The sequence below is a fragment of the Coregonus clupeaformis genome, unplaced genomic scaffold, assembly GCF_020615455.1.
Source record: "Coregonus clupeaformis isolate EN_2021a unplaced genomic scaffold, ASM2061545v1 scaf0313, whole genome shotgun sequence".
Taxonomy (NCBI): domain Eukaryota; kingdom Metazoa; phylum Chordata; class Actinopteri; order Salmoniformes; family Salmonidae; genus Coregonus; species Coregonus clupeaformis.
Window position 1 is genome coordinate 404579 of NW_025533768.1, and position 27986 is coordinate 432564.

At 46.1% G+C, this 27986-nt stretch overlaps 1 protein-coding gene across 1 annotated transcript; it reads right to left on the reverse strand.

The window, feature by feature from the left end:
• Positions 1–60: 60 nt before the first annotated feature.
• LOC121551833 (testis-expressed protein 2-like) lies at positions 61–27036 on the reverse strand. The gene is made up of 12 exons (XM_045214790.1): positions 26396–27036; positions 12172–13783; positions 9475–9675; positions 9048–9348; positions 8554–8732; positions 7743–7904; positions 6880–6979; positions 5518–5659; positions 5016–5165; positions 4476–4685; positions 4127–4247; positions 61–823 (listed from the first exon to the last, which is right to left on the reverse strand). The coding sequence occupies exons 2-12, from the start codon at positions 13504–13506 to the stop codon at positions 680–682; spliced, it is 3045 nt and encodes a 1014-aa protein (XP_045070725.1). The 5' UTR covers positions 13507–13783; positions 26396–27036; the 3' UTR covers positions 61–679.
• Positions 27037–27986: the final 950 nt, after the last annotated feature.

Here is a 27986-nt window from a genome sequence, read left to right on the forward strand (position 1 = left end):
TATCAAATGCATGGTTTCCAGGTGCCGTTCCGGACATTATTATGAGCCGTTCTCCCCTCAACAGCCTCCTGTGATATATATATATATATATATATATGGATTAGGGTGCAAATTGGGACGCAATCACTATCTTTATTACGCAGGTTAGCTTTTTCCGTCATGAATCTTGTTCTGGAGGCAGCTATGCAGATTGGCCACTAGCTGGCACTGCTACAAAGTCATAAAATCTGAATTTAAATTAAGACCAAAAAGCACATTTTTGTTTATTAATTTTTACAATACAGACAATTTTGAATTTGCTGTACCATCTAGTGGAAATCGCTCAGTTCTGCCTCACGGACAAGACTCATCCTAATAAACGTCAACCTGGTTCATTACAGGGCTATTGCAGGTCACTTCCCTATTGCAGAGTGCTATCTAAGTGAAGTCTTCTAGATCAGTAGAGCCGGGCGCTATACCAGGTCCCTCTTGCTGCTCAGAGCATAGGCATGCCACTCTCCAGTCGTCATGCCACGTTGTACGTGCCCGCCACAGGCTTTGCTATGACCATCCCTCACAAGCTAGGACTGAACCAAGCTCCATCTGCTCAGAATCCACTGTGGACCCATGCCCACTGGTTTTCCATTAGCAATATGGTTTTCCATGTATTTTTCTCTCCATCCAACGCCACAGTGAGGCGCTATTCAGACACATAGTATTGGGAGTCGTTGGAGGAGCGGCGTGAGGAGTGGGCTGGAGAATGCTGGGATGCTGGAGGGTAGTCCAGCACGGAGGACATGAGAGGAAGATAGAGGTCGTCCATGTTGGGCATCACAAACTCCTTCTGCAGTGGACGAAAGAACAACAAGCATGGCTGAGACAACTATACATGGATAACAATACAGAAGATGAAGTCCTAGCAACTTGCAGGATCAACATAATAATAACATAACACTCTGTATGGTGCACCTTAACACTGGTATGGTATCAGATGGCTGGGATCGGACTTATAGTATTATAAATAATTTGTGACAACTTTATTAGTCTGTACAGAACACATGATGGCGCGGAGAAGATGGCTGCCGTTTTACAGCCCTCTAATTGTACTATTATGTGTGTTTTTCCGCGTTATTTGTAATTTATTTTGTACATAATGTTTCTGTCATCGTCTCTTATAACCAAAAAGAGCTTCTGGATATCAGGACAGCGATTACTCACCTCGTATTGGACGAAGATTTTTTCTTCAACGAGGCGGCCGCGAAGGATATCCTACAGACACCCGACAAGGCCCAAATCCCCGTCATTCGCATGAGAAAGAGACGGAGATATCGTGGACGTAGGTCGGGGTGCCTTGTAAGGATCCGACGGCGAGCGAGAAAACTGCCTCTCCCATCAATCCTATTAGCCAATCTTCAATCATTTGAGAATAAATTGGATGACCTAAGATTACGGTTATCCTACCAACGGGACATTAAAAACTGTAATATCTTATGTTTCACCGAGTCGTGGCTGAACGACGGCATGGACAACATACAGCTAGCGGGCTATATGCTACATCGGCAGGATAGAACGGCTGACTCCGGTAAGACAAGGGGTGGCGGTCTGTGTATATTTGTAAACAACAGCTGGTGCACAAAATCAAATACTAAGGAAGTCTCGAGGTTTTGCTCGCCTGAGGTAGAGTATCTTATGATAAGCTGTAGACCACACTATTTACCAAGAGAGTTTTCATCTATATTTTTCATAGCTGTCTATTTACCACCACAAACCAATGCTAGCATTAAGATTGCACTGAATGAGCTGTATAAGGCCATAAGTGAACAGGAAAACGCTCATCCAGAGACAGCGCTCCTAGTGGCCGGGGACTTTAATGCAGGGAAACTTAAATCCGTTCTACCTAATTTCTACCAGCATGTTAAATGTGCAACCAGAGGGAAAAAAACTCTAGACCACCTTTACTCCACACACAGAGACGCATACAAAGCTCTCCCTCGCCCTCCATTTGGCAAATCTGACCATAACTCTATCCTCCTGATTCCTGCTTATAAGCAAAAACTAAAGCAGGAAGCACCAGTGACTCGGTTAATAAAAAAGTGGTCAGATGACGCAGATGCTAAGCTACAGGACTGTTTTGCTAGCACAGACTGGAACATGTTCCGGGATTCTTCAGATAGCATTGAGGAGTACACCACATCAGTCACTGGCTTCATCAATAACTGCATCGATGATGTCGTCCCCACAGTGACCGTACGTACATACCCCAACCAGAAGCCATGGATTACAGGAAACATTCGCACTGAGCTAAAGGGTAGAGCTGCCGCTTTCAAGGAGCGGGACTCTAACCCGGACGCTTATAAGAAATCCCGCTATGCCCTCCGACGAACCATCAAACAGGCAAAGTGTCAATACAAGACTAAGATTGAATCGTACTACACCGGCTCTGACGCTCGTCGGATGTGGCAGGGCTTGAAAACTATTACAGACTACAAAGGGAAGCACAGCCGCGAGATTCCCAGTGACACAAGACTTCCAGACGAGCTAAACCACTTCTATGCTCGCTTCGAGGCAAGCAACACTGAAGCATGCATGAGAGCACCAGCTGTTCCGGATGACTATGTGATCACGCTCTCCGTAGCCGATGTGAGTAAGACTTTTAAGCAGGTCAACATTCACAAGGCCGCAGGGATTACCAGGACGTGTACTCCGAGCATGTGCTGACCAACTGGCAAGTGTCTTCACTGACATTTTCAACATGTCCCTGACTGAGTCTGTAATACCAACATGTTTCAAGCAGACCACCATAGTCCCGTGCCCAAGGACACTAAGATAACCTGCCTAAATGACTACCGACCCGTAGCACTGACGTCTGTAGCCATGAAGTGCTTTGAAAGGCTGGTCATGGCTCACATCAACACCATTATCCCAGAAACCCTAGACCCACTCCAATTTGCATACCGCCCCAACAGATCCACAGATGATGCAATCTCTATTGCACTCCACACTGCCCTTTCCTACCTGGACAAGAGGAACACCTACGTGAGAATGCTATTCATTGACTACAGCTCAGCATTCAACACCATAGTGCCCTCAAAGCTCATCACTAAGCTAAGGATCCTGGGACTAAACACCTCCCTCTGCAACTGGATCCTGGACTTCCTGACGGGCTGCCCCAGGTGGTAAGGGTAGGTAACAACACATCTGCCACACTGATCCTCAACACAGGGGCCCCTCAGGGGTGCGTGCTCAGTCCCCTCCTGTACTCCCTGTTCACCCATGACTGCATGGCCAGGCACGACTCCAACACCATCATTAAGTTTGCCGACGACACAACAGTGGGTAGTGCGTACGGCCCAGTACATCACTGGGGCCAAGCTTCCTGCCATCCAGGACCTCTATACCAGGCCAGAGGAAGGCCCTCAAAATTGTCAAAGACTCCAGCCACCCTAGTCATAGACTGTTCTCTCTGCTACCGCACGGCAAGCGGTACCGGAGTGCCAAGTCTAGGTCCAAAAGACTTCTCAACAGCTTCTACCCCCAAGCCATAAGACTCCTGAACAGCTAATCATGGCTACCCGGACTATTTGCACAAACCCCCACCCCCACCCCCCACCCCATCTTTTTACGCTGCTGCTACTCTGTTAATTATTTATATGCACTTTAACTCTACCCACATGTACATATTACTTCAACTACCTCAACTAGCCGGTGCCCCCGCACATTGACTCTGCACCGGTACCCCCTGTATATATAGCCTCCCTACTGTTATTTTATTTTACTTCTGCTCTTTTTTTCTCAACACTTTTTTGTTGTTGTTTTATTTTACTTTTTTATAAAAAATAAATGCACTGTTGGTTAAGGGCTGTAAGTAAGCATTTCACTGTAATGTCTGCACCTGTTGTATTCGGCGCATGTGGCCAATAAAATGTACTTTGATTTGATTTGAGATATGAAAATAGCTGATGCAAACACTTCGGCCCCTTACCTATGAGTACAGTGAATCCAGACAGGAATCAAACAACCATTCTGTTGCTACAGTATCATCATGCTTGGGCCTATGCTAACCCTGACCACAGCACTATATCATGACGTCAGTCTCGTGTATGATGTCATGTTGAGGCGCCACCTCACAGGTGGAGGACAGACTGACCTGAAACTCTCGACTCAGCTTCTTCTCGATCCACTCTGTGACGTGTGTGAAGGTGACCTCCCTCTCCCCTAGCATGGGACGCACACGCAGGTCCAGCCTGGGAGGCACGCGGAAACTGTACCTGTGGGGGGAGACAGAAAGAGAGAGGGAGATTCGGGGAGAGAGAAATAGAGAGGGAGAGTCAGGGAGACAGAAAGAGAGAGGGAGAGAGATAAATACCTATTTGAGACTTAAACAAAAACAAGAGCCAATGTACCTTTCAGTTCAGTGTATCTACACAATGATATGATAAAACCACAGAACTAGAATGATTCTATTCCTATGGTTAAAACTAGCAGGTTTGCAGTACCATATCCTGTCAGTAGGGGGAGGTGGAATGTTGACAGCTAGAGTCCCCGAGAGTTCTAGAACTTCCACGGTGAGCATCAGTGGCATGTTGGAGACCTCAGCAATCTTCTTCTTGATGTACTCGTTCTCCGTGGCCTTCTGGAAGTACTTGGACGAGGCGATCTTGTCTACGAACCTCAGGAACCGTCTGCCGGTGCTGCCACCACTCCCACTGAGAGGAGACATGAAACGCAGCTCAATAAAAACACTAATTTAAAAACACTTACAAACTTTAAAAAACGCTAATTTAACAACAGTTTTTTTCCCCACTTGAAAATAATCACCTGGTTCAACCGTGGAGCTCACTTTAAAGTGAGACCAACAGTCTTTCATCCAGTGAACAAAACAGTACAAGGGCTAACAACTTGTCATTAAAGAATGTAAAATAATACATTTAATTATGACCTGCGTCCCAAATGGCAAGTTATTCCCTATATAGTGCACTACTTTTGACCAGGCCCATAGGGAATAGGGTGCCGTTTGGGACACAATATCAATTTACCCATCAGTCGCTGGTGGTGGTGGCGTGCCTGTGCTCTTATCTCCCAGAGTTCCCTGGGGTTCGGTGGGCGGCACCTCCTCCTCATCAGACGAGCCGGCACTGGAGGACTCCTCATCACTGTCAGCTAATACACACAGCCTGGGCCTGGAGCTGAGACACACACACACATACTATAAATACTGCATTTGGATCCAAATGATTGTGTCATCATGAGTCATGGCACAACTTCTATCGTCGTTGTAATCAGGATTACAAAACTGTTTCCTTTATACAGGCAACACACACACACACAGCATGAGGCAAAACAGTGTATCTGAGACGCAGGCTGTTCGGTGATGTACGAGGACATTGGGATCAGGTCTTACCCATAGAGATGTACTAGAGAGCTCATCTTCTGTCTCTGCAATGGACAACTTTTAAATGGTGAAAGCCCTCAATGGCATTGCCCATGCTGAAACAGGCTTTGGTCCAATTGATCCTCTATCCAACTCTATGGTCTTACCCTACTTGGCTGGTCTCTGGGATGTCTCCGTCAGCCTCCACCCCAATTGACTTCTCCTTCCCCAGTTTACACAGGTTCAACTTAGTCTCCAGGGTCATCTGTAGGCAGCCTGTATACACCACCTCCATCTCCAACCACAGGCCTGAGAGATGGGGGAGGGGGGTTAGAGAGAGAGGGATGGGGGAGGGGGTTTAGAGAGAGAGGGATGGGGTGGGGGTTAGAGAGAGAGGGATGGGGGGTTAGAGAGAGGGATAGGGGGGTTAGAGAGAGAGGGATGGGGGGGGTTAGAGAGAGAGGGATGGGGGGGTTAGAGAGAGAGGGATGGGGGGTTAGAGAGAGAGGGATGGGGAGGGGGTTAGAGAGAGAGGGATGGGGGGGTTAGAGAGAGAGGGATGGGGGGTTAGAGAGAGAGGAATGGGGAGGGGGTTAGAGAGAGAGGGATGGGGGGGGTTAGAGAGAGAGGGATGGGGGAGGGGGGTTAGAGAGAGGGGGGGGTTAGAGAGAGAGGGATGGGGTGGGGGGTTAGAGAGAGAGGGTTGGGGGGTTAGAGAGAGGGATGGGGGGGTTAGAGAGAGAGGGATGGGGGGGTTAGAGAGAGAGGGATGGGGGGTTAGAGAGAGAGGGATGGGGGGGTTAGAGAGAGAGGGATGGGGGGTTAGAGAGAGAGGGATGGGGGGGGTTAGAGAGAGAGGGATGGGGGTTAGAGAGAGAGGGATGGGGGGTTAGAGAGAGAGGGATGGGGGTTAGAGAGAGAGGGATGGGGGGGTTAGAGAGAGAGGTCTTTATTAAGGTGATACAGAAGCCAGCGAGAGATTCGCGCAGTCAGGCACACACACATTTTGGATCGAATCATGATTTTAATTGATTTCCTATTCGAGACAACCATTATTGTTGTCATGTTATCATAAAAGGAAAGGGAGGGGGCAGATGTAGTATTGTCATTCTGTGCCATATGGCAAGTTGAGACTAGTGACGATAGTAGCCTAATGGGATGTAGCGTTAGCATGTTATTGTGTGTGTAGGAAGATCAATGTTAAGCAGATTGCTAATCCCTGCGGAGGAAGACAATAGGAAGGAGCTTTAGGCTGCGTTCCAAATGGCACCATATTCCCTTTATAGTGACAGACCTGGTCAAAGGTAGTGAACTATAAAGGGAATAGGGTGCCATTTGGGACGCAGCCCTAGAGTTGTGTATGCTCCATTAGGACACACATGGTATCAAGTCAGCACTGGACCTGGTCTGAGAAAGTAATGTGTGTGTGTGTGTGTGTGTGTGTGCGCAGGATATCAATCTGAGCAGGGGAAAGATACAGATGCACCACACACACTCGCACACACACACACACACACACATCCTCTCACCTCTGTGGTCCAGTGAGGGTTTGGAGATGCTGAGTGCCTGAGGTATGCAGGTACCCATGTCCAGATCTGCCAGCTTCAGTTCATTCACAAAGTACGGCAACTACAGGAGAACAAACAATAATGGTGTTCAGAAAATGTATGTCTCGTGTGTGCGTGCGTGGTGGGAAGTGTGAGTGTGTGTGTGATGGGGAGTGTGTGTGAGTGTGATGGAGAGTGATGGGGAGCTGCAGCACATGACAGCCCATAATAGAGGGAGCTGACAAGGCATTAACCCTCCTCCTCCTTTCCACTCTCCAATGTTGATACCCTGCTGCCCTTGTCTGACCTCGTGCTCAACAGTATGACTGATGTATAAGTAACAAGCACAGAGCAGTACCCCAGTGCCCCAGTACCTTAATACCCCAGTACCTTAATACCCCAGTACCTTAATACCCCAGTACCCCAGTACCTTAGTACCCCAGTGCCCCAGTACCTTAATACCCCAGTACCTTAATACCCCAGTACCCCAGTACCTTAGTACCCCAGTGCCCCAGTACCTTAATACCCCAGTGCCCCAGTACCCAGTACCCCAGTACCACAGTACCCCAGTGCCCCAGTACCTTAATATCCCAGTACCCCCGTACCCCAGTACCCAGTACCCCAGTGAGAGGATCATGTCCTGTAGTTGGATTCTATAGGACTTACCATGTAGTGACAGAGATATGGAGGATATCGATATTATTTTCTTTACATACAGACATTTCCTCCACCCACCCACTGACCCACAAACCCATCCATCCATCTACCAACACTCCCTCCCACCCACCTACTCATCCATTCATCCACCCACTCACCCCCCTTCCCCAACCCACCCCCAGACTCACCCTGATCTTACTCAGCTTCTTCTGGATCTTGTGGGCCACCAGGTCCACCCAGTACTTCTCCCGGAGGAAGTCCCAGAAGATCCTCCCCACCAGGGCATTGACCCAGGCCGGCTGGCCCTCTGCTGGGCAGCCCCCCTCTGCTGATGCCTCCTCACTGGGGAACTGGATAGAGGAGAGAACAGAACAGAGACGGATTACAAAAAATGTTTCACAGTAGGCGTGCTGATCTAGGATCAGGCCCCATCTCACTACTACCTTACTCCACAACAGATGCTCACCACACAGGACATCAGAACAGAACACACAGCCAAACCTGGGTCATATTCCTTAGTGCACACCGTAGCAAACAAGCCACAACGTGAAACAGAAACAAACATTTCCTATCGGTCAAATTCAGGTAGGTCCCTCCCCGTTTTGGTTGTTTGCTTCCGTTTGGTGCCCAATGAATACAACACAACCAGGTACACTGCTCCTATTAATATCCCATCCAGGTGATATCTGATCCATTTAGTCCACTCAGCATGTATACAGCATCTAGCTGAGTCAGTCAGTATCTATCCTCCTCTCTCCAAGGCCAAAGACTGACTGGATTGTAACTGTGGCTGTATTTATGTATTCTAATCAATGTGAGTTATGTTAAGGATTCAAACGATAGTAAAGGTTCAGAGGTTAAGTACCCAAAATGGTGATCTGATTGGCAGATACTGTATGTAGTGTAGTACTTTTGACCAGAGCCATATGGGGAAGAATAAACTTATTTGTATGAAACACCATTGAACCACCAGGTTAATAGTCCCGTCTTGTAGCGTACCCTCTTCCTAGCTGTGGGGCTTCCCTGGTCGCTGTGGCAGCAGCTGGGGCTGGGACTGCTACCCTCTAAGCCAATGAGGCGGCTCATGTAAGAGCCGTATTCCACCAGGTCACGCAGGCCAACCAGAGGGGGCAGGTGCTCTGTACTGCCCATACTGGAGCCCCCACTGCATAACACCTCTGGGGAAGAGAGAGAGAAGGAAGGAAGTGGGGAGATATGGAGGAGGATAGAGAGAGGGAGAGAGTCAGGAAGACAGGTGGACAGGGCAAGAGGGGGTAAGGAACACGGGAGGGAGGTGGTTAAAATAATATTACACTCAATTCAATCCTTATTATATATGAAAAATGACAAACCACTGATTCCTGTCCAGGGTGTTTCCCAAATGGCACCCTATTCCCTATGTAGTGAACTACTTTTGACCAGGGCCCACAGGGAATAGGGTGCCATTTGGGATGTAACCTACCATGTCAGTAGGGGGCAGCACGGTTTCTTACCAGACTTGGGCATGTCTCTGATTGGGCTGCTCTTGACCTCTGACCTCGAGGCTAACAGGAAGTGCTGGAACCAATCCTCCTTCTCTCTTCCTGTACGACCAAAGAGGTAGAGAGTGTCGGGGAGGCCCTGTGTCTGTGTGTCTGGGAGTGTCTGCTTGTCTGTCCTCTCCTCCTCCTCTTGCCCGTCTTCCACTCTCTCCTCCTCCTCTCTCCCCACCTCTCCCTCGGCCAGTATGATACAGATGGGGTACTTCTTGTTCCAAACTCTCTTCCGTGCCAAGGCAGCAGGCAACAGGGAGACCTGGTTTGAAATAAGAAACAATAAATAATGAACAACTTACCGTAACAAAGCCTTCATAAACCCTTTATAAAGACTAGATGCTTCAGAAATCCTTAAGCAAATGTCATGCTATTTGGACACACTGACCTTGCAGTTGGCCAGCTGGTAGCAGCGTGAGCGCAGGAACACGGCTTCATGGGGCAGTTCGTCGAAGGCTGCCCGTCGGGGGATGTTGGTGCGGGGGTAGGCCAGGCGCAGGCGGCTGCCCTCCAGGGTGGCATACACAGAGTGGGTGAGGGACGGGTGGTAGGTCTCCGGGTCGTACACAGGCATCTCGTTCATCCAGCCCTAGAATGCATGGAGGATGTATAGTACAGGTTTGGGTTGTGTCTAGAATGGCACCCTATTCCCTATATAGTGCACTCCTTTTGAACAGAGCCCATAGGGGCTTACGGTGAACAACAGCATTTCACCCAACACGTTCCCTAAGAGGAAAAATGGGGGTTCCGTGCTCCAACAGCAGGAGAAGAGGTGGAAACCATAAGAGGTAGAGGCGCGACACTCTTTATTTTATTGAATACTTATGTAAATAAGGTATTTCTGTTGTTAGTTTTTTTATACATTTGCAAACATTTATAAAAACCTGGTTTCTCTTTGTCATTATGGGGTATTGTGTGTAGATTGATGAGGAAAACAATTAATTTAATCCATTTTAGAATAAGGCGGTAACGTAACAAAATGTGGAAAAAGTCAAGGGGTCTGAATACTTTCCGAATGCACTGTATCTATCACAGGAGACTGGCTCTATACATGTCTTATCTATCACAGGAGACTGGCTCTATACATGTCTCATCTATCACAGGAGACTGGCTCTATACATGTCTCATCTCTCACAGGAAACTGGCTCTATACATGTCTCATCTATCACAGGAAACTGGCTCTATACATGTCTCATCTCTCACAGGAGACTGGCTCTAGCACTCTGGGGTATCGCCTGGTGAGCTTTGTTTGTTTGTTAGTGTTTCTCTCTCACTCTAATAAACTCACATTTCTTTCACTTTCTTACATTGTGTTCACTTGGGCAGTCACAGCTTTTCACTGATGTTTACTGTTGCTGTTGTTGTTTACAGAGTGTTTACCATGAATTATCTCTCAAAGGTAATATGTACATAACTCACAGTCAGCAAATTGTCTCAAATCTGTCTTCCTTCCTGCTGTATTTGTTCTAGTATAACCCTTCCTAGTTTTGCCTGAATACTCATTGGATATTGAGCGCTGTGATTTACCTGTAGTCAAATCTGTGGCAGTGAAACCAGAGCTAGGTGCAGCTCTCTATTACTCCTTTACACTACTGAGCAAAGTGGAGCTGCACTGGACTGGCATGGTTATACCTCCATCATAGTTGCTGCAACCACGCTGGAAATGACTATATGAAAATAAAATATGCAAGCCAGACCAGTACGGGTTGGGTCGGCCCTACAGTGTGAATCAGGTATGTTTCTGTTCCTCCGAGGCAGAACTCAGGCTTAGGGCTTAGGTAAGGTAGTCATGCTGTGACATCAATCTGATTGGTCACCTACTGGACTTGGAAGAAACACAGATACTTGCATCTTATGTACTAAGCTGTATACATGCCTACTGTAAACTGAAATACAACACTGAATGCAGCATGCAACATTGCATTGGCTTATAGCCTTAAAAGTTTCAACCTAATTTGACTGTTTTGCAGTGGTCTACTGAGCTTATTATGTGTTTCTTATGTCTTGGGTTCAGCTTAGAGCCAACTGAATTAATCAAGACAGAAATATCACAGCTGCTGCAGCTAAGGGACTGGTAGATGAGACACGCACATGCACGCACGCACACACACACACACACACACACACACACACACACACACACACTTAGACACACAATTAGACACAATTAGACACACAGCGGCAATTGTCTATCCTTTCAGTAGTGGTGATTGGAGAAACAATTATGAATATGCAAATCACAGAGTGACATCACAGGTGGAAGTCTGCCGCGCAGATAGACAGACGTTAAACCACAACCAATCCACAACCAATCCATCAGACTAGCAAGTCAACTGGCCTAGACACAGAGGGTTTTAAACTGGGCTCTGGTGATTATTAGCACTGTGTAGCTCCAGCTCTAAGAGGCCAAGGGCCAGAGGGTGCACAGGGACTACCTTGGCTACAGTAGACTGAGATGGGCTGTGCTGTATCTGGACCGGGCTATAAGCCCCTCATTCCTCACTAATCAAAGGCCAAGGGGCAGAGGATGTACAGGGACTACATGGGCAACAACTGAGAGAGATGGTATGCGTCCCAAATGGCATCCTATCCCCTATGTAGTGCACAACTCTTTACCAGGGCCCTGGTCAAAAGTAGTGCACCACAAAGGGAATAGGCTGCCATTGAAGAAGCAGCCGTATGGTCTGTAATGCTGTATCTGTACTAGGCTGTAAGCCCCTCAGTCCTCACTATCCTCTCTAATCAGCACCTGGCCTCATTCATGCTCTGCTTCACAGAAACAAAGGTCTCTACTCCTCCACTCTATAGAGACACAGTAGTAATGATTGTTACCATAGATACAGTTTGTTGCTCTCGCTTTGGTTCATGAGAGAAATGTATCAACAATTTTTTTTAAAGATATAAAAAAGATGAAAGCCTGTTCTCTTTGTATTTTTAAAGGCTGACCGTCTGCCTGCCTGCCGGCCTGTCTGTCTGTGACAATCTGTCTGTCCGTCCGTCTGTGTTTACCTACTGTAACTCTATCAATCTTTGGTACTTGTGTGTGTGTATGTGTGTGTGACCACTTCCATATCCTCAAACTCACCTCCAGGACTTCTGCATCTGTGCGCGGCCCACCAACAGGGTCCGAGGGCAGCAGGCTGTTGTCTTGGGACCACCGGGCCCCTGTAGTGCCCCAGGGTGGCAAAGCTCTGGAGCGCTGACGGGGCGTGAACACCAGGACCACCACCAACCCTAACAGGAACCCACAAGCTAGCCCCAGGGACAGCCCAGTCACATAGGAGGGCAGAGGGAGCACAAAGAACCCATAGGCCAGTACGCCCACAAACAATAGCCAGCGGACAGGCACTGAGGCCACAGGAACTCCAGGAATCCTGCCTTGAGCCTGGTGACGGGTTCCTCGATGCTGGCATCTGGTACCAGCTCCCTTGGTTCCGCCCCCCTGGACCTCCACCACCTGGATGAGGTCTCCGTTGGTGCAGATCTCGTAGAGGCTATCCCCCAGCTGGCTGTGGTGCTCTGGGGAGAGCGAGGGCTTCAGAGGGCCCCTCCTGGGTCTCCTCAGTGGGGTTTCACACACACCCAGTTCGCTGTCTGTTCCACGTCTGTATCTTACTTGTGTCTCTGTGCTCCTGTCTTCAATGTTCATTGGGGTCCCACTCCCACCACCTCCACAGCTACCAAGGGAGGCAGGTGAGTCCCCGACCCCCCCAGACACCTTCTGTTTGGGGCTCCCCGAGCTCGACTCGTCCCCCATCATCTTACCCCACATGCTCATGGGGTCCTGCATGGCCTCCGAGAACTTCCTTCGCGTGTCCTCAAACTCGGTCATCAGGGAACTTCCTTTGGGCTCCGTGGGGGAGACGGGGGACGGGGGTGCCGTCAAGCTATCATTCCCAGAACCAGCCTCCTGGAGCTTGGGTTGGGTCTGGGTGAACTGCTTCCAGGGGTGCATGTGGAGCTTGGAGTCCGACTTGGAGAGGTAGACCTCAGGTTCGAGGCGGGAGATCTCAGTGGAGAGGGACTTGACCAGGCTGAGGAGGGGTTTGGAGCTTCTCAAGGAACTAGTCTCTTTGGTCTGCAGCTCTGTGGAGGAGGACTTCACCAGGCCTGGGGGTGTCGAGGCCATGGCCAGGTCAGCCAGGGAGCCCGGGGAGGAGGGGGAGAGGGGGACGTGGAAGCCCGAGGAGCGGCGTCCCTGGCCTGGCTCCAGCCCCAACCCTAGCCCCAGGCCTGAGTCGGGCCTACTGTCCCTGGCCTCCATGACTCCAGGCTTGTCTTTGGAGAAGACCACGGTAGGACCCTCCCTGACTCCAGGCTTGTCTTTGGAGAAGACCACGGTAGGACCCTCCCTGACTCCTGGCTCCACAGTAGGGCCCTCATCATGGCGCTCCAGAAAGATGAGCTCACTGTCCTCCATGCTGTTCTTCTCTCTGCCTCTGACAGTTTGTAAGACTATGTTTGTTACTACTCAATATCCACAGTACTCACATTCAATCTGAGATATGGTTCCATCCCCTTCTCAGTTTTCATGTATTAAAGATGTGTATATTTTGATGCTGTAGCTATGGAGACGTGGTCCCCCAAACACAGTGGCTGGCTCTAGGATAGTAAGACATGGTGCTGGGGATCACTGGGTGCTGCACGGTGAGTAGCATTCTCTTCCCCAGTCTGAGTCATAACTCAACCACAGGACCCTGGAGACATGGGGAAGAAGGAAAGGCGACATTGAGTGATATTTTCCTATTGCAAGTCTATCATCAAACATCAATCAAAAATGTTATATTTTATAACATAAGAATACACTCATAATAGTAACATCCCCCTGATTGAAGATGATGGATGTCAATCATACACACATGCGCACACATGCGCACACACACACACACACACACACACACACACACACACACACACACACACACACACACACACACACACACACACACACACACACACACACACACACACACACACACACACACACACACACACACACACACACACACACACACACACACACACACACACCTGTTTATCCCTGAAGGAGGACAGTAGAGAGATTGTGTCCCAAGTGGTACCATATGGGTGCCATTTGGGACATAGCATCAGTGTCTGGGACATAGCGCCCTGCAGGTTTCTTCATCCTGTGTATCTGACAGACTGCTCTGGTCTGTCAGGCAGTATCAGGCCTGACTGTGGATGTAAATATAAATAGAATAGGGGTGGGCGGGAGGCGGCATTGGGGGGCTGTTCCCTTCTGAAGCAAACTGTTTAGTGTCTGTTTCTCTCTCTGTGTGTGTGTGCATGTGCATGTTTGCATGTGTGTGTGTGCGTGTGAATGCGTGTGTGTGTCTTATAGAGACAGGAAGAGAAAAGATTCCAACACTGGTGAGGTGAGTTCCTTCACTTTCTGGATTAATCTGAGAAGTAAAACAGTGAACAAACTCAGGGTTTAATCCCACTGATGGCCAAGGGCAGACACTCCTAATCTCTCATTATGGACCATTACCACAGTCAGATTACAGGTTTACACAAGGGTTGTGTGTGTGTGTGTGTGTGTGTGTGTGTTGTGTGTGTGTTTGTGTGTGTGTGCATGTGTATGTGTGTGTTGTGTGTGTGTGTGTATGTGTGTGTGTTGTGTGTGTGTTGTGTGTGTGTGTGTGTGTGTTTGTGATGTGTGTGTGTGTGTGTGTGTGTCTTAGAGAGAGAGAGAGAGAGAGAGGAAAATCTATATTCCAAACACTGTGGAGGATGACGAGTACACACACTGACAGCACGCTACGATAGACAAGTTTTTGAGCCGTTTCCGCTCTACTTCCTGAACTCCTCCCGTCGATGCAATCCACTTCCGTTCTGCCGGGCTGGGTTTGTTTTGCTAGCTAGCTCCGTTGTGCCGACAAAGCACTGATATCGCAGTGACAAAGAGGATATAAAAATTACAATTACAACATGAAGAAAAGTGGTTCGGGAACGACGTGTGCGGTAGTTGGTTGCAAAAACTCGAGAAAGCACCTGAACGAGTGGTTAGATAGAGAGTGCTACGACCACAAACCAGCTACGAAGAGGCAATGTCCATGCGCTCCATTGTTTACATTTTTTTCGCAAGCCTGATACCGACTCGGAATCAAGGACCTGGCTGAAGGCATTGAATCTAAAGAAACCACCCCTCAACGTTTTTGTTTGTTCCTATCACTTTGTTGACCAAAAACCTACCAAGGATAATCCTTTCCCAGAGTTGTGGTTGGGATACAATCGCCCTCCCCAGCCAAAGAGGCGTCAACTCACCCAGCGGACCACTGCCTCCCCCAGATAAAGAAACGCAGACTTGAATCTGAGGGTAAGTTCAGCAACTTTAGCTATGAAGCTGACAATACTGTTAATTATGAAGAAGTTGTCATACATTAACATTGCTACCGGTATTTTGCTAAGGCAGTTGATTGTTTTGGAGATGGGACAAACAATGCCCACGATAGCTACATCATTAATTGTGTGTGTGTGTGTGTGTGTGTGTGTGTGCCTGCCTGCGTGTGCCTTAGTCTACATCATAAATACAATGCAAGGTGGCAGGCTGTTGTGATGATGATTGTGTGTGTGCGTGTGAGTGCAATGTTGTAGTACACATTTTTCCATTGTGATGTTTGTAGTGAGAGGACTCTATGCCTGCATTAATTTAGCTCCATCCATGTTTTCTCTTCCCCTTTTTAGATGCTCCAGAAACCTGTCAGCCTGTCTGTGAGGCCGAGCCTGCTACACCAAAATTTCGAGATGCCCAGACCCAATGGGAGGATCCGTCACATATTGATCACATTTACTGTTCAACAACACAGTCTGTTAAAGTAGACAAGGCCACACAGTGCGAGGCAGAAATGGGTCCTACTGTGACCAGCACCACGGTCATTGATGATGCTAGGTCCCGGCTGTATACAGGAGTGCTTATGGTTCAATTCTTCACCCTGGTGACGGTGTTGTTGCCTTTCAGTAAGCCATCAATTACCCTTCCTGTTGTTGACCAAATACTTATGACATTGATGAAACTAAAACTAAACCTAATATTAGGAGATATTGCTCACCGCTTCAATGTGTCTACATCCATGGCAAGCATTGTGATTAGTCACTGGATTGACGTGATGGGTGAACAGTTCAAAGTCCTGATCCCCTGGCTTCCAAGAGAGACCATTCGTGCCACCATGCCCTTGTCGTTTCAGAGGAACTACCCTCGAACCACCTGCATCATTGACTGTGCCGAAAGTGGCATGCAGAGAGCCACAAACCACGACTCAAGGCGTGACACTTTCAGCCAGTATAAATCACGCAACACTGTGAAATATCTCGTCGCTGTGGCCCCTAATGGGCTAATCATGTTTATATCTGATGCCTATGCTGGCAGAAGCAGCGATAAGTTTATCACCATGGACAGTGGGTTCCTAGACTATCTGAGGGCTGGTGATGAGGTCATGGCGGACCGTGGGTTCACCATTCGAGACTTGCTTGATGAGAGAAGGGTCAGTTTGAACATCCCTGCTTTCACCTACAGGCGCAATCAGTTGACCAATGAGGAGACGACACGCACCAGGCGAGTAGCCAATGTCCGCATACATGTGGAAAGAGCAATCCAGAGACTGAAGGTGTTTAAGATTTTATCCCAGAATGTTCCCATCAGCATGGCACCGAAACTGGACAACATCTTAACCATCTGTGCTGGCCTAGTTAACCTGAAGAGTCCACTGATCAGTGAGGTTTAGAATCTTGCCCTGTGTCCCTGTCTACCAACACCCAGCCATGTTGTTCATTAAATACAGATAAACACAACAAATACTGCGTGCATTGTATTTTTTTAATATTATATATGAATATTTTCATAGTGATGTAATTGTGTGGGCTGCTTTTGTATTTTACTTTTTAATACCTGTTAAGATTAAACACGCAATCTTTCTTGTTGAAGCCATTTGTTTAGTTTCCTCAAAACAATTAATTAATCCAGTGTTATTTATGTACAGTATGAGCTTACTATGAATTATGAACTGTGTTAAAATAAATTGTAGCACTCTAAGGATTGAAATTAAATCAAACTTTATTTTCACTCAAACAGTAGGCACACTGATATATTGCACAGCATAAAGAGATCATGTAAACAATGGACATCTGTTGGCTCCTGTGGGCATGACCTAAATAAGGCAGTTTATTTTGGTTTTAAAATGCTGAGATATTTACTGCAGAACTGTAACCTTCCCTCAACAAAATCATCAACAATTTTCGGGAGCATGTGGGCAAAGTAGAATGTGCGCAGCCTTATGATATGCCCCTGGACGAAGCCTTGGTCGTAGGGTACTTCGATTTCTAGGTGCTCAGTTTTGTTCCAGATCACCAACTTGGAGTGCTGAAGCCCTGTGCAGTGCATCCCAATTTGTACCTGCATGTAGTAGCCTTTTGGACCATTGCAGGCAATATGGTAATCTACCCTATCTCCGTTTGCCACAGTTGTGATTTCGCAGTTCTTTGTTGCCAAAAATTCTGCAAGTGACTTGTTTCCCATCACAGGTGATTTGATCTCCAACAGAATGTCGTTGTTTATCACTCCATCGGGAGATGCTGCAAGCCACGGTTCCTTTTCGCACACCACTAAGCCTTTGGTTTCAATGCTGTTGCCCAGAGTTTCCAAATAGTCCCTTGCAAGTTCCTCCCCCTCCGCTCCTTGACGGGTTGCGGCATAGTAGTAGAACCGTGTTCCCAAGCTAGCGTCGACATCGCTGTGTTTACACCGGCAGACGTTGTGCCAACAACTTCCGGCGGAAATGAAATGCATTTGTGTAGAGTTATGGCGCCACCCGGGATACAGCGCGTAAACTTGTCTATAGAACACCATGTTTATTGAAAGCGCACACACACACACACAGACACACGCACACACACACACAGACACACGCACACACATCAAACAGTTTGTTACGCTGCTGACACATTGTAGCAGAGGAAAGAGCAGACCATTTTCCCTTACTCAGACTAGTACATTTTGCCATAATGAGTCAAAGATGAATTGAACCAATCAGCTATGGTCATGCAAATTCAAGAGAGGGGCGGGTGGTCATTAAACAGAGCTGGTTTCCTTCCAGAATGCTGAGTGCTGCTGTGTGTCCTAAATAGCACCCTATTCCCTATAGAGTGCACTACTTTTGACCATGGCCTATAGGGCTCTGGTGAAAGGTTGTGCACTGTATAAGAAAAGGGTGCCATTTGACACACCCCTGGTGTACTGCTGACATTAGGCCTAATTAACTCAATGGACTCTCCCTAGGGAAATCAGGGAGTCCTGTCGGAGTAGAGAATCGGAGTAGAGAATCCGTAAGAGTGAAACAAGCTTTTACCTACTTGTCTCCACGTGTCAATCATTGGCTTATAGGGAGATTAGAAATAGCAGGTGATGCAGCCTCGAGTCTTCTTGGGTATGACGCTACAAGCTTGGCACACCTGTATTTGTGGAGTTTCTCCCATTCTTCTCTGCAGATCCTCTCAAGCTCTGTCAGGTTGGATGGGGAGCGTCGATGCACAACTACACTGCTCAAAGAAATAAAGGGAACACTAAAATAACACATCCTAGATCTGAATGAATGAAATAATCTTATTAAATACTTTTTTCGTTACATAGTTGAATGTGCTGACAACAAAATCACACAAAAATTATCAATGGAAATCAAATTTATCAACCCATGGAGGTCTGGATTTGGAGTCACCCTCAAAATTAAAGTGGAAAACCACACTACAGGCTGATCCAAAATGAGGCTCAGTAGTGTGTGTGGCCTCCACGTGCCTGTATGACCTCCCTACAACGCCTGGGCATGCTCCTGATGAGGTGGTGGATGGTCTCCTGAGGGATCTCCTCCCAGACCTGGACTAAAGCCCTGTGGCACAGGGCGCCAGTGGCGAATTTGCCAATCTTGGTGTTCTCTGGCAAATGCCAAATGTCCTGCACGGTGTTGGGCTGTAAGCACAACCCCCACCTGTGGACGTCGGGCCCTCATACCACCCTCATGGAGTCTGTTTCTGACCGTTTGAGCAGACACATGCACATTTGTGGCCTGCTGGAGGTCATTTTGCAGGGCTCTGGCAGTGCTCCTCCTGCTCCTCCTTGCACAAAGGCGGAAGTAGCAGTCCTGCTGCTGGGTTGTTGCCCTCCTACGGCCTCCTCCACGTCGCCTGATGTACTGGCCTGTCTCCTGGTAGCGCCTCCATGCTCTGGACACTACGCTGACAGACACAGCAAACCTTCTTGCCACAGCTCGCATTGATGTGCCATCCTGGATGAGCTGCACTACCTGAGCCACTTGTGTGGGTTGTAGACTCCTTCTCATGCTACCACTAGAGTGAAAGCACCGCCAGCATTCAAAAGTGACCAAAACATCAGCCAGGAAGCATAGGAACTGAGAAGTGGTCTGTGGTCACCACCTGCAAAACCAGTCCTTTATTGGGGGTGTCTTGCTAATTGCCTATAATTTCCACCTGTTGTCTATTCCATTTGCACAACAGCATGTGACATTTATTGTCAATCAGTGTTGCTTCCTAAGTGGACAGTTTGATTTCACAGAAGTGTGATTGACTTGGAGTTACATTGTGTTGTTTAAGTGTTCCCTTTATTTTTTTGAGCAGTGTATTTTCAGGTCTCTCCAGAGATGTTAGATCGGGTTCAAGTCCGGGCTCTGGCTGGGCCACTCAAGGACATTCAGAGACTTGTCCCGAAGCCACTTCTGCGTTGTCTTGGCTGTGTGATTACGGTCGTTGTCCTGTTGGAAGGTGAACCTTCGCCCTAGTCTGAGGTCCTGAGCGCTCTGGAGAAGGTTTTCATCAAGGATCTCTCTGTACTTTGCTCCGTTCATCTTTTCTTCGATCCTGACTAGTTTCCCAGTCCCTGTCACTGAAAAATATCCCCCCACCATGCTTCACCGTAGGGATGGTGCCAGGTTTCCTCCAGACGTGACGCTTGGCATTCAGGCCAAAGAGTTCAATCTTGATTTCGTCAGACCAGAGTGCTGCAGAGATGGTTGTCCTTCTGGAAGGTTCTCCCATCTCCACAGAGGAACTCTTGAGCTCTGTCAGGGTGAGCACCGGGTTTTTGGTCACCTCCTTGACAAAGGCCCTTCTCCCCCGATTGCTCAGTTTGGCTGGGCGGCCAGCTCTAGGAAGAGTCTTGGTAGTTCCAAAATTCTTCCATTTAAGAATGATGGAGGCCACTGTGTTCTTGGGGAACTTCAATGCTGCAGAATTTTTTTGGTACCCTTCCCCAGATCTGTGCCTCGACATAATCCTGTCTCTGAGCTCTACGGACAATTCCTTCGACCTCATGGCTGGTTTTTGCTCTGACATGCACTGTCAACTGTGGGACCTTATATAGACAGGTGTATGCCTTTCCAAATAATGTCCAATCAATTGAATTTACCACAGGTGGACTCCAATCAAGCTGTAGAAACATCTCAAGGATGATCAATGGAAACAGGATGCACCTGAGCTCAATTTCGAGTCTCATAGCAAAGGGTCTGAATACTTATGTAAATATGGTATTTCTGAATACTTTCCGAATGCACTCTCTATATATTTATATAAAAAGGGGATTGGAAATGATCAATGTAATGTTATTTGATAGTCTCCAATTCTATCTGCTAATTTCATAGCTGATCTACCCCCCCTCAAAACAAATCTACTATATTCTGCTCTAATGTGCTTTGAGAAGGAGACTAGGAGGGAGGACATGAGGAATCAAGGGAGTCCAATTGAGATTGACCCAGTGTTATTACTTACTAGCATATATGGGCTTCCCATAGCCTGCCATACTGAACCACTGCATACAATCAGACTGAAGTGAGAGCCTAGACATGGGTCTAATCTATTACAGATACCCATGGCATTATCCTAATCAATTTAGACTTCACAGTCAATCCAGATCAATCCACAGCGACAGCGATAGTAAAAACTCTCTTCCTTCGAAAGCCTTGAGTCAGCAAACGTTTGGCAGCATTTCAGACACGCTCCTTGGTGGAGAGTTTTAGTAGAAACTGAAACTGCAGCCACAGGCACTGATATGAGTCCATAGTGTTTCACAGGATCAATGAAGCTGACGTCAATGAAAACATGTACTATTTTTAGTCGGTATGACTAGTATTAAGTTTGTGCACCGGCTGGATCTATAGGCCTACTGCAACTCTCTGGCAGCCATCGTCTGTCACCACCTGTCACGGTTGTCTGCAATTCTCACCTACTCCTCCCAGTTGGTTAGCCACGGTCAATGTGTAACAGCACTGTTTCTGCAGTATCGTGTAAGAAAATGGTCATGTGGATTAGAATGTGGTGTGTTGAACGAAGACATTGGGTGCACCAGGGTGCCATTTGAGACACAGCTATTGTTTGGGATCAGGGTATTAGGGTCAATTAGCCTGAACTTAAACTTCTAGTACCTGACAACGACAAACAACTCTCCACATCTTTCCAGGGACCGCCTTCACATAACCACCTCGCAGGGACTTTGTTAGGGAGAGAAAAAGTAATACCTGGAAAGTAGGTTGCCGGTTCAAATCCCAGGCTGTGTGTGGAGGTTGGCAGAAGAATATTTTTTTGCTGTCACAGTAATAAAAAAGTGACATCATATTTATATTATGAGTGTCATAGCCGACATGATACACTCGTTACCCCTGCTAACGAAGACTAAAGTTCTTAGTGGCTGTCTGCTGTCCTCTATGGGGGACTATCCATGGGAAGAGATAGGAGACCAGGGTGAATAGTTCATTTCAGGTGAGGTAATGTAAGAGGACTGACTTCGATGAGCTTACAGAGACCAAAGCAGCTAGGCCACCTCTGGCATACTTACAGGGCAGCTTGCTCCCTTCCCCTCCTCTCCTCCCCTCAACCCTGTGTCCAGGCGTTTCAGATTAAACCTATTCCAAAATCTTGCTGAGGCCCACCCCTCCTCCTATTACTACTGGGTCAAACACATTGCTCATCTCATCTTGGAACATCATTGTGCAAAGCTTTCATAAAGGCAAAGGGTGGCTATTTGAAGAATCTCAAACACAAAATATATTTTCATTTGTTTAACACTTTTTTAGTTAATATGTGATTCCATATGTGTTATTTCATAGGTTTTATGTCTTCACTATTATTCTACAATGTAGAAAATAGTAAAAATAAAGAAAAACCCTTGAATGAGTAGGTGTGTCCAAACTTTTGACTGGTACTGGCCCAGCGTCGTCCGGGTTTGGCCGGTGTAGGCCGTCATTGTAAATAAGAATTTGTTCTTAACTGACTTGCCTAGTTAAATAAAGGTAAAATAAAATACATTTAAAAATAAATAAATAAATAAATATATATATATATATATATATATATATATATATATATATATATATATATATATATATATATATATATATATATATATATATATATATATATATACACAGTGAGGGAAAAAAAGTATTTCATCCCCTGCTGATTTTGTACGTTGCCCACTGACAAAGACATGATCAATCTATAATTTTAATGGTAGGTTTATTTGAACAGTGAGAGACAGAATAACAACAAAAAATCCAGAAAACGCATGTCAAAAATGTTATAAATTGATTTGCATTTTAATGAGGGAAATAAGTATTTGACCTATCTGCAAAACGTTACTTAGTACTTGGTGGCAAAACCCTTGTTGGCAATCACAGAGGTCAGACGTTTCTTGATGTTGGCCACCAGGTTTGCACACATCTCAGGAGGGATTTTGTCCCACTCCTCTTTGCAGATCTTCTCCAAGTCATTAAGGTTTCGAGGCTGACGTTTGGCAACTCGAACCTTCAGCTCCCTCCACAGATGTTCTATGGGATTAAGGTCTGGAGACTGGCTAGGGCACTCCAGGACCTTAATGTGCTTCTTCTTGAGCCACTCCTTTGTTGCCTTGGCTGTGTGTTTTGGGTCATTGTCATGCTGGAATACCCATCCACGACCCATTTTCAATGCCCTGGCTGAGGGAAGGAGGTTCTCACCCAAGATTTGACGGTACATGGCCCCGTTCATCGTCCCTTTGATGCAGTGAAGTTGTCCTGTCCCCTTAGCAGAAAAACACCCCTAAAGCATAATGTTTCCACCTCCATGTTTGACGGTGGGGATGGTGTTCTTGGAGTCATAGGCAGCATTCCTCCTCCTCCAAACACGGTGAGTTGAGTTGATGCCAAAGAGCTCAAGTTTGGTCTCATCTGACCACAACACTTTCACCCTGTTCTCCGCTGAATCATTCAGATGTTCATTCAGATGTTCATTGGCAAACTTCAGACGGGCCTGTATATGTGCTTTCTTGAGCAGGGGGACCTTGCGGGCGCTGCAGGATTTCAGTCCTTCACGGCGTAGTGTGTTACCAATTGTTTTCTTGGTGACTATGGTCCCAGCTGCCTTGAGATCATTGACAAGATTCTCCCGTGTAGTTCTGGGCTGATTCCTCGACGTTTTCATGATCATTGCAACTCCACGAGGTGAGATCTTGCATGGAGCCCCAGTCCGAGGGAGATTGACAGTTATTTTGTGTTTCTTCTATTTGCGAATAATCGCAACAACTGTTGTCACCTTCTCACCAAGCTGCTTAGCGATGGTCTTGTAGCCCATTCCAGCCTTGTGTAGGTCTACAATCTTGTTCCTGACATCCTTGGAGAGCTCTTTGGTCTTGGCCATGGTGGAGAGTTTGGAATCTGATTGATTGATTGCTTCTGTGGACAGGTGTCTTTTATACAGGTAACAAACTGAGATTAGAAGCACTCCCTTTAAGAGTGTGCTCCTAATCTCAGCTCCTTACCTGTATAAAAGACACCTGGGAACCAGAAATCTTTCTGATTGAGAGGGGGTCAAATACTTATTTCCCTCATTAAAATGCAAATCAATTTATAATTTTTTTTACATGCGTTTTTCTGGATTTTTTTGTTGTTATTCTGTCTCTCACTGTTCAAATAAACCTACCATTAAAATGATAGACTGATCATGTCTTTGTCAGTGGGCAAACATACAAAATCAGCAGGGGATCAAATACTTTTTTCCCTTACTGTATATATATATATATATATATATATATGTATTTTATTTAATGTCCTTGTCTATAACTGTTCTGTACTTTGTCATGTACAGTGCCTTCAGAAAGTATTCACACCCCTTGACTTTTTCCACATGTTGTTGTGTTACAGCCTGAATTCAAAATTGATTAAATTGAGATTTTGTGTCACTGGCCTGCACACAATACCCCATAATGTCAAAATGGAATTATGTTTTTAGAAATGTTTACAAATTAATAAAAAATGAAAATCTGAAATGTCTTGAGTCAATAAGTATTCAGGCCTTTTGTTATGGTAAGCCTAAATAAATTCAGTAGTAAACATTTGCTTAACAACTCACATAATAAGTTGCAAACACTCACTCCGTGTACAATAATAGTGTTTAACGTGATTTTTGAATGACTACCTCATCTCTGTACCCCACACATAAATAATCTGTAAGGTCCCTCAGTCGAGCAGCGAATTTCAAACACAGATTCAACCACAAAGACCAGGCAGGTTTTCCAATGCCTCGCAAAGAAGGGCACCTATCGGTAGATGGGTAAAAAAAAAGAAGCAGACATTGAATATTCCTTTGAGCATGGTGAAGTTATTAATTACACTTTGGATGGTTTACTACTACACCCAGTCTCTACAAAGACACGGTGTCTTTCCGAACTCAGTTGCCGGAGAGGAAGAAAACCGCTCAGGGATTTCACCATGGTGACTTTAAAACCATTACAGAGTTTAATGGTTGTGATAGGAGAAAACTGAGGATGGAGCAACACCATTGTAGTTACTCCACAATACTAACCTAAATGACAGAGTGAAAAGAAAGAAGCCTGTACAGAATAAAAATATTACAAAGCATGCATCCTGTTTGCAATAAGGCTCCAAAGTAAAACTGCAAAGAAATATGACAAAGATATTAACTTTATGTCCTGAATACAAAGCGTTATGTTTGGGCAAAATCCAACACAGCACATCACTGAGCACCACTCTTATATTTTCAAGCATGGGGATGGCTGCATCATGTTATGGGTATGCTTGTCATCGGCAAGGACTAGGCAATTATTTGGGATTAAAAACAACCGGAATAGAGCTAAGCACAGGCAAAATCTTAGAGGTTCAGTCTGCTTTCCAACAGACACTGGGAGACAAATTCACCTTTCAGCAGGACAATAACCTAAAACACAAGGCCAAATATACACTGGAGTTGCTTACCAAAACGACATTGAATGTTCCTGGGTGGCCTAGTTACAGTTTTGACCTTAAATCAGCTTGAAAATCTATGGCTGTCTAGTAATGATCAACAACCAATTTAACAGAGCTTGAAGAATAATGTGCACAAATATTGTACAATCCAGGTGTGCAAAGCTCTTAGAGACTTACCCAGAAAGACTTACAGCTGTAATCACTGCCAAATGTGATTCTAACATGTATTTACTCAGAGGTGTGAATACTTATTTAAATGAGATACAGTATTTCTGTATTTCATTATCAATAATTTTGCCCAAAAAATTTAAAACATGTTTTTACTTTGTCATTATTGGGTAGTGTGGGTAGATGGGTGAGAGAGAAAAATCGATTTAATTCATTTTGAATTCAGGCTGTAACACAAAAAAATGGGTATGCATACTTTCTGAAGGCACTGTATTTATATGTTTTATGTGGACCCCAGAAAGAGTAGCTGCTGCATGTGCAGTAGCTAATGGGGATCCTAATAAACTAAACGAAACACCACTGTCTTTACCCTGACCTGCACAGGCCTGTGTAGGCATATTCATGTGGGGCCCTGTCAGGAGGGCAGGCAGGCAGAGAGATCTAACTCATCTGGATTAGACAAATTATGTCTAATTGATGGCCATCCTATTCTTACATCAGACAAATAATCTGATGGGATTATCCTGGAGAACAATAAAGCTGTCCTGGCATTAGGGCATAAGGCTACACACACAAGTGGTTGAAGAGTGTTTATCCACCGGTTGCATCAGACTTACTGTGTTTTTGTTTTGGTTATTATTTCCATGACGTGCATAGGTCTTAATGTGATTTTTACTTTGTTTTTTTCTACAGGCCTAAAATGCCAAATGTAAACATGATCAAACTTCAATATAGGCTAATTCAAGTCAAATTTCAGGGCTAAACCATCTATGCTAAATGACTGCTAAACATAGGCCTATATTTTGTTGATTCAAAATATACTTACTTCAATATCTTTGGCGATGACAAAACATAGCCTACCCACTCGAATTTAGAGCTACTCACCTGAACACCATCAAAACGACAATGAAGGACCCATAATGTAGGCTATAGCGGATACTGTTATCCCCGTTGATTGACAGGTAAGGAATAAGACCCAAGTCACTCTCGTTAAATTCAGTCGTCTTTCGATTTCGCTCTCAAAACTGTCAAAGCCGCAGTCTGACTGCAGACTAGAGCGCAGCACTCTGTATGTCCGAATACTGCACAGGGATGCACTGCAGTGGACTGACTAGAATTTAAACCCTGTTAAAATAACTTTGCTCACGCTTTGCACGCGTTCGCTTTGCCTTGCATGGCGTAGGAAAAAACTCCCAATAGATGTAATAGCACGGATAGTCTCTCGTAGCCTCACTTCAGACGTGCAGATCTCCTGAACCAGCATGAACCAGCATGAACAGTAACAGTATGCGCCGAGACACCACCATATAACCGAGGAGCCCTTGCTTCGCGTCTCTCTCCTCCCTCTTGAAGAAGCGCCAAGCAAACGCTGAACAATCTGATTATTAGAGTCCTGGCAAGGGAGAAAAACACTAATCTAGATTAAAAGAGTCACACAGCAGCACCTATGTTGTCCTCGGCTCAGTATGAAAACACAATGTTGTCCTCTGCTCAGTATGAAAACACTGTCACACTTGTCTATAGGATTGGATAGGATCTGAGTGAGTGAGCAAAGCTGGGGCCTGGCTGGACATGAACTTTGGGACATAACGGATTACACGAGTTCCTGCTTATCTCATTTGGACACTGCAGGGGGCAAGGAGAACAGACCAAACACTGGCACAGACACAATACACTGACCTTCAGCATTTAACAGGACTATACATTATCATCAACATGGCATTCTTTTCATATAGAGTCTATATATAGTATTGCCAATTAGAGGTGTTTTTCATGTCTATATGATCCTGGACTTGCACATACAGTGGGGAGAACAAGTATTTGATACACTGCCGATTTTGCAGGTTTTCCTACTTTCAAAGCATGTAGAGGTCTGTCATTTTTATCATAGGTACACTTCAACTGTGAGATACGGAATCTAAAACAAAAAATCCAAAATATCACATTGTATGATTTTTAAGTAATTAATTTGCATTTTATTGCATGACATAAGTATTTGATCACCTACCAACCAGTAAGAATTCCGGCTCTCACAGACCTGTTAGTTTTAATTTAAGAAGCCCTCCTGTTCTCCACTCATTACCTGTATAAAAGACACCTGTCCACACACTCAATCAAACAGACTCCAACCTCTCCACAATGGCCAAGACCAGAGAGCTGTGTAAGGACATCAGGGATAAAATTGTAGACCTGCACAAGGCTGGGATGGGCTACAGGACAATAGGCAAGCAGCTTGGTGAGAAGGCAACATCTGTTGGCGCAATTATTAGAAAATGGAAGAAGTTCAAGATGACGGTCAATCACACTCGGTCTGGGGCTCCATGCAAGATCTCACCTCGTGGGGCATCAATGATCATGAGGAAGGTGAGGGATCAGCCCAGAACTGCATGGCAGGACCTGGTCAATGACCTGAAGAGAGCTGGGACCACAGTCTCAAAGAAAACCATTAGTAACACATTACGCCGTCATGGATTAA